The sequence below is a fragment of the Tachysurus fulvidraco genome, chromosome 13, assembly GCF_022655615.1.
Source record: "Tachysurus fulvidraco isolate hzauxx_2018 chromosome 13, HZAU_PFXX_2.0, whole genome shotgun sequence".
In the NCBI taxonomy this organism is placed as follows: Eukaryota; Metazoa; Chordata; class Actinopteri; order Siluriformes; family Bagridae; genus Tachysurus; species Tachysurus fulvidraco.
This window is the reverse complement of record NC_062530.1, coordinates 17438666-17446554: the sequence shown is the minus strand read 5'-3', so window position 1 is coordinate 17446554 and position 7889 is coordinate 17438666. Positions and strand designations below refer to the sequence as shown.

Here is a 7889-nt window from a genome sequence, read left to right as displayed (position 1 = left end):
TCTTCAAATGATCCAAAATACAGCTGCATAACTTGCTTTCAACCTGCCTAAATTCTCACACATCACTCCACTGCTGCGCTCCCTCCACTAGCTTCCGGTAGCTGCACACTTCAGATTAAAAACACGGATTCTGGCCTATAAAGCCAAAAATGGACTATCACCTTCTTATCTCAAAGCTCTTATAACTCCTCGGAATTGCACCTCGCACCCTTAGAGCTACCAACACTGCTCTACTGGTCCCACCATCTCTCAGAGGTAGGTATACAGCAAGACTGATCTCTGTTCTGGCACTGAGGTGGTGGAATGAACTTCTACTAGGGGTCCAGACAGCTGAGTCACTGGCTATCTTCAAATGACAGGTGAAGACCTACCTTCTCTCATTTTCTTTCTACATTACTGAAATTTTCTCACTCTCAGCAATCACTACCAAAAATGGTCCTCAAAGAACTCTGCATTTGGCAGACGCCTTACTTACATTATCTATTTTTTAATACAACTGAGCAATTGAGGGTTAAGGGGCACAAAAATAGCAGCTTGGTAGACCTGGGATTGAACTCACAACCTAGCAATTGGTAGTCCAACACCTTAAACACTAGTCTACCACCCCCCTGTACACTCCAACAGTACAGGGCAGAAAGGGTCACAGTGTAACAGTGGGTCATTCTTCAAATGTGCAACTGATGTACTGATATTCCAAACACATTATAGTGCAGCATAAATACCTTTAAGTTACCATGATAAATGCTGAATAGTCACTGGATGGTATTGAAATGTAAGGCCAATTATTAAGATACTTGGTTTTGTGATAAAAAGATTAATGAGCCAGATTTTTGAAGGTGAATTCAGCCAGATTTTCAGCTTCATTTCCTGATTTTTACATCTTGATGTTTTAAACAATTTAGAACATGGCATCTTTATTGGTAGACCACCCAATTTGTAGATGAGCAAAAAGTATAGGAGCATAAAATTTGTAATAAAAACATTAAACTGGCAACACACTAACATCACCAAACTGTTGCATTCTACTTCTATGATGGCTTTCCAGGCTGGTACAGCAGCTCCTTTCAGTTTTTGTTTTGTTTTGTTTTGTTCTGGCGGAATATGACCAGTTGGTTCTCCCTTCAAATTACTTTGCGCTCAGTTGGGTCAAAATCTTATACCTTTTTTCCTGATGAAGCCATTTTGTGTTGTGAGTGTGTTTTGGTCATTGACTTGTTGCATGATGAAGCTCCACCCACCTGTAAATTCACAGGCACAATATTTCTGTAGACTTCAAAATTTTCTATGCTGCTACCATCCTGCGTTACATAATCAATATAGATTACTATTGACATATGCCATAGCCCATACCTCCACCATGCTTCATGGATCATGAGCAGATAATTTCTTTCTCCACACTTTGGCTATTTCTTTAGCTTTGGCACAATCATTAGAGATTCATCTTGGTTTGAAATTCATCTTGTAATTTTTGCGGCTCATATCTGTATTTATCTGCAGATTCGGGAAGTCTGATGAGTAGTTCACTCTTGAAGTCTTCTTCAAATGGTGGATTGTGATGTCTTGACCTCTGCCTGTGGAGGTAATGTCACTGACTGCTGTTTTGTGGGTTTTTCTTCACAACTATCACAGTGTTTCTCATCAGTTGCTGTTGTTTTCTTTGGCTGTCATGTTCTTAGTCTCATTGTTAGTACATCAGTGTTACTTTTCTGTTCCAGGACACTATATTTTAACAACAAATGCAGCCTTCACAACCAAAACCTACAATTTAAATCAAAATAGACTTTCAGTCCTGTTAAATGTTTCTCTACTTTCTAAATACAAAGTTTAAAGATGCAGGCATTAAGACCACATTTCTAAGAAAAAAATGGCCAAATCTTGTTGATCTTGTCCAATACATAAATTACATTGTAATAATGGACATGACAAAAGCTCAAGCAGGAAGGAGGTTCTGAAAAACTCAAAGCATGTTAATCATGTTAAGTGAAGCTCCAACCTGTATCTGCATGACTTTAAGCATTAATTTTCTGCTACATGATTGGCTGGTAGAGTAACTGCATGAATGTGTAAGGATACCTATTAAAGTGGCCAGGGAGTTTATTTAATATATGATTTTTTTTTTTAAGTAAAAAAGGCATGTAAAACTAGAGCATGTAAAACTCCTTTGTCAATCTTTCATTATGTGCGGGGATTTACTAAATATGTTACCGAAAGTAAACCATAAAACATTGCTGTTTTAGATATTTAGATAGCAAATACTTATTATGCTTTGCTGAATTCATTTCTTACCTGTAAAACCTGGTGGCTGAAACATGGATGGCATATTTTAGTTTACTTTGATATCTGAATATGTGAGAATATAAATGACGCTTGCCAAGTAAGAAAAAAAGTCAAAATTTGTAGCTTTCAACTGATTACATATAATCTGATTCAAATGAATTTTTTTGAAGCCACATTATGGCTGCTTGAACTGCATAATGTATGCACCTTGCCTATTACCAAGGCTTTCCACAGGCGACTTTAATTCAATCAACAAGACATAATCTGTCCCTCTTGCATAACTATGAATTTTAAAACAAGCATGTTATATTCATTTTGCACACAAGTTACAACTACACTTTTTTTTATTTTAAAGTGATCAATATTTAAAAAACAAAACAAAACAAAACAAAAAAAACACTTTTTACAGAGTCACAAAACAGCTTCAAAGCAACATAGATCACTGCATTCCAAGACCTTTAAGCAATGAAAGCATGTGGCCTTGAATTACTGTGAGATGGTAAGGAAATAAAAAAACGGAAAAACATTGTCATATTGACCTCAGATTTTTCTTACCTTTATAGGAGTCTATCAATTGAATTTATCCTGAAAAACAATCCACAGGTACAGACATCCAGCTGTGTTATTAATCTGCACAGCTGAATAGCCTTGAAGCCTTAAGATGGAAAAAAAAAAGTTTTTTTCATTTTGATAATTGCAGTCAGAGCCCAGAGGGTGCACTGACAAAACAACACCAGCATTCAAAGAGATGATTGAGTAATAAAGGCTGATGGAAACAAGCAATAACTTAAGTGTGAACAAAACAAGCTCATTTACTAAAGCAAAATGTCCACACAGTGAAGGTACTTATGTTTTTTCTTCTGCAATCGCCAAAGACCCAGCCAAGCTTCAGTTTGAATAAAATTAATACCAATATAATAAAATTATGGAAAAGGATGTGCAAAAGTTCTTCAAACAGTGATGGACTACCGGTCACACTTTCCCCAGAAAACTCTATCACTTAATAAAGTTATAAGTTAAAAAAATACTTTACAGTACAAATATTCAGATAATGACAAACAATTTAATCTAATCACATTATGTAATTTCTGGTCAGAAGAATGTATGTTTAATTGAGGATCTAATGTTTCCGAATGAATAAACTGTAAAATCACTATGTCATCATAGTGAATTAATTGAGTACAGGAGGGCAAAGCTTTGCACTTAAAATTTCCTCCAGGACTGTTTATTTTTTTCCCATGCATAGTTTGGACAAATGTGTAGTGGAACATTTAATAGAGACTGCAATTAAAAAAAAGAACAAGGTATGACATTCATAATCATTTTTCCAACAATGTTTGTAATTATACACAAAATACCTTAATTAACTTTGTTAATTCAAATGTTTATCAGTCCTTCAGACATAGGATTGGACAAGGAAAAGTGCTGTCAAACTTAAATACAATACAAAAAAAGCTTCTTAAAGTAAAACATTCAGCATTTTTATACACCACAGTGCAATAAAAACAGGAACCAGATAGGTAAAATGGGCCTTCAGCACTGGTCAAGAGTATGTGATAGTTAGGAAAGGCAAAACAACAGAATAATAAACAGTTGTGTGTGGCATACAACTGGTGAAGCACCAATTCAAACCCACTGCACAGAGAAATCAAACCTTTATGGTCTTTGTAACACCAGAAACGGCTCTAGTAACGGAAAAAAGTCCACTTGCTAGCTGTTTCAGACATACCCATTTGTGTCTTCAAATAAGGCTTTGCAAGGTAGCTTGTTCAAGGTGTAAAGATTGCACTACGCTGCAACTTTCAAATGACAAACTCCTAAAGATTAACAGTTAGTCAGAGAGGGAATTGTTGGGATGCACTGGGATACCAGTGTGACTCAACACTTTGCAAGACTGATTAAGTAAATCTTTATTTTTGCTAGAACCCTCTGAAGTATATATTTATATGCTAAACTTCATTACTGGATTAAAAATGGAAACAACAGCAACCTATAGTCACACACCATACACGATTTGTGAGTGGGTGTAGAGAGTGTCCATACTATATTACAGTACAGACAACGGTTTATCAGCAGGTCGACAGGGCTGTGAATGTGTTTGTGGAGTGACAGAGTTAAAGAGAGAGAAGGGGTACTGACCAAACATCCTCATCCCATCTCTCAAACAAAACCTTCATGACGATTCATAATGGACTGGTGTTCTCAACCACCTCATATAAAACCCCTGACCCAGTGTAATGAGCCAATACTGAGAAAGAATCTAGTGCAATCATGATGCACTATTCCAACACTTACCAATCAGATACTATAAATGCAATGCTGACAACTGTGAAAACAGGAGTACTCAGTGTCCCAGAAATTACTATAAACAGGCACATACCTAAGAACTAAGAACATACAATAGACTAGCCTTGAAATGGTTGCTATTAACAGTATGAAAAAAATATATATACACATAGAAACAAAAATATAAATCTTTTTCATAAAAAGACAGTAGGTAGTATTCTGTGAAAGTAAAATAAGTAAAGACACATATGTTCATATAATCCCTTCTTCAAATCTTCCATGTGGAACCGGTAACTTCACAAAACCAGTATCGATTGAGCTACTCTGGTTTTCTTTTTTCTTATAAAATGATGCTTCAGTGTATGGACAAAAATATTGTAGCACATCATGAAATTAAGAGTCTTGAGTTATACAATTACACTAAAGGACAGACTTTCCCCAAATGAATAACAATTAATGGCTCAGAAAACTACAATCGGTCTGGGACATGATACATAATGCTACCACTGAAATAATCAACATCAACATCAAGCACACGAGTGATTAAAGCAAAATGAGTGAATTAATATGAATAAATGTGGGATCTAGTGCCCCATCAGCAGATATAATACATGGGTTAAACTTGGCGGGGCCTTTATAAGTATAATTATAGGTCAGTGGGCACATTTCTGTGCACAGTTAGCATGTTGCATTATTTAGTGTGATATAAATGTGACCCATAATAGGCAATAGGTTACCATAGTAACAACAGCAGAAAAAGCAGGGTTGCCATTGCAACCTCAGCCCCTGGACAGTAACAGTCCCACTTTTATACAATGTTGAGATTGGGCAGGGCAAAGCCACATGCACAAGTGACACTTGGCACTTGCAGAGTTGATAGTAATGATGTGACTGGATGTGAATGGCTTACTTTACATGTTCAGCACTGTGGGAGGAGCAGTAGTACTTTTTGTGTGCAATGAATGTGGACAGGCTGCTGAATTTGATGTTGCACAGCCGACAGTAGCGAGTATTCCCATTTTGTAATGCCGTTGCAAGGACTGCCTTGGGTGTAGTTGAGGCACTGGGGCTTACATCTTTCTCCGGGACAACCAAGTGAGTGGTGGTGTATCCTTGTGAACCCAAGTCTCTCAAGGTATCAGACACAGGTGACACAGTCAGTGGAATTGAGCCTGTGGGTGAGAGGGCAGGAGGGGCTGCTTTAGGAGAGCCAGCACCAATAGGATGTTGTGGTATAGGGCTTCCATTGAGCAGTGGAGAGGAGGGAGAGGCAGGATCCCTCCTGGTCCGGCCATTTACACTATCCCTTTGGGACCTGGGGCCTGGCTTGGGAGGTGTTAGTGGAGCTCCATTGCGAGGACTGAGGCTGTTGCTTGGACTAACACTGGGAGGCTGGACCTCAGTCTGCTGCTGCGTGGTAACGACCAGCCTATGAGCCGTCCTGAAATGCTCCACCAGATCAGAGGTCACTGCCCGATTAGGAGGGCAGTAAGGACAAATCATAGGAGGACTGCTGGGGGTCTTCACCCCAGACACAGAATGAGAGGTAGACTCCAGACTGTGTAAGACAGAGGTATGAGGGACCACAGTGGACTTTCCAGTTTGGTGGCTTTTGGTGTCAGGATGGAGATCAGGAACTCTGTTCTTAGGGGAAGTGGAAGCAGGTCTCTTAAGCCGATGCAGATGCTCTCGCGTTTGAGGTTGCAAAGCGGTGGCAGGGCAATAGTAGGTTTTGTGAGCCAAGTAATTCTCAATGCTGTTGAAGCTAATACTGCAGGCTGTACATTTGTGGTAATCTGTAAGGGGTAATGCTGTTATATTATTTCCTCTTGAGTTCTCCCTCAAGCAGGGCTTTTTGCTAAGATCAATGGGGCCATCAGCCTCTGGACTAGAACTGCAAGCAGCGCTGGCAACTGTGGCCCCAAGTGAGCTGGCACTGGCACACTCTTGTTTCACTGGCAAGCCTGGTACAGCAGGGAGTGCAGCAGCACTTGCCAGAGCCTCATTCCGTGCCATGTGGATTTCATACATCTTTTTGCGTTTCCGTGTACGAATGGGCTGTGGCACAAAGGCAACCTTGCCTGCCACAAGACGCTGGTTGGAAGGGTCGTGACGTGAAGCACAGTAAAATCTCTTATGAACAATGTAGTTCTCATGTCTGCTGAAGTGGATATTGCAGGCCTGGCAAAAGGTGCGAGTGGGATCCTCCTCCAGGTCTTCAGCTGATCCACTGATTTCTGCAGGGCTTTGACTCCCCTCACTTACCCTACCCCCTCCAGCACCCTCACCCTCTGAGGAAGATGAAGATGCAGTTTCTTTCGGTCCTGGAGTCTCACTCTTAACCTCAGTTGGATTGGTGTCTGTAACTGGCACAGCCACTGCAGAGTCAGTGTAGCTTGGGGAAGCTGATGCTGTAGAATTACCTGGCCCTGCTTGTGGAGAGGCATCATTACCTGAAAGGGACACTGCGGTTACTGGATCATCTGTCACAATGCCAGATCCCTCCCCTTGCTGGTGTCTGCTTGAGCAGTACAATCTCTTGTGGGCATAATAGTTGTTGATGTTATTAAAGGTGATGTCACACTCAAAGCATGTTGCCCCCTTAGGAACACCAGCAGGAGAGCCTGTAGAGTAGAAACCCTGTGCAGTTGCTGGGACCTGCCCACTCTTGAGCCTACTATGAACCATCTCAGACATTTTGGCCAGAATTTCGGATGCCTGGGGCATGATGGCAGCCTCAGGGCTGAAGAGGTAAGGGGGCAGAAACAAAGTTCCACCAGGTAACACTGATCCTCCTGCTCCCAAATGAACAGGGCTAGAGCCGGGAATGGGACTGGCTGGCTCTGCCTTCACTGTAATGACTGATGGGCTCTTAGGAGAGGTAGGTATGGGAGAGCTTGGCTCTGTTGCACATGCACTATGATTGTCATCCTGCTCTTCGACCGTTGTTTTGATCTCTGAGTCAGACTGTGGCTCTTCCTTTATCTTCAACTGCTCTGGAGAATTACAACCACGGGAGGTGGCTGCTCCACCATTGGCCCCAGGGCTAGAAGAGTCTGGTCTGGGCATGCTGGCTGACAGCTCTTGGTCCTGAGACTCTGAGAGCTCTGAGGTTACAGGGCTACCTTGCTGCGGTGTTTCGCTCCTTTCAGCAGGAATCCTGACCTCCAGGTGGGTGTGGACATGCTGTTGGAGCAGAGCAGGTGTGTCTGCAGAAAATCCACACACTTGACACTTCAGTAATATGCCAGAGTCTCCAAGATTCAGGCCTGTTGGACAAAAGTAAAGTGTGAGTAACAACATTTAAGAATTTGGAAAGCAAAGCA

At 40.9% G+C, this 7889-nt stretch overlaps 1 protein-coding gene across 2 annotated transcripts in view; it reads right to left on the bottom strand.

The window, feature by feature from the left end:
• Nucleotides 1–2603: 2603 nt before the first annotated feature.
• Nucleotides 2604–7889, bottom strand: part of zfpm1 (zinc finger protein, FOG family member 1) — a 69785-nt gene continuing 64499 nt past the window's right edge. For both annotated transcript variants that reach the window (XM_027161470.2, XM_047822331.1), the window contains one exon: nt 2604–7832. In XM_027161470.2, coding sequence (XP_027017271.2) covers nt 5470–7832 — 2363 coding nt within the window. In that variant the 3' untranslated portion in view covers nt 2604–5469. The remainder of the gene's footprint in view (nt 7833–7889) is intronic.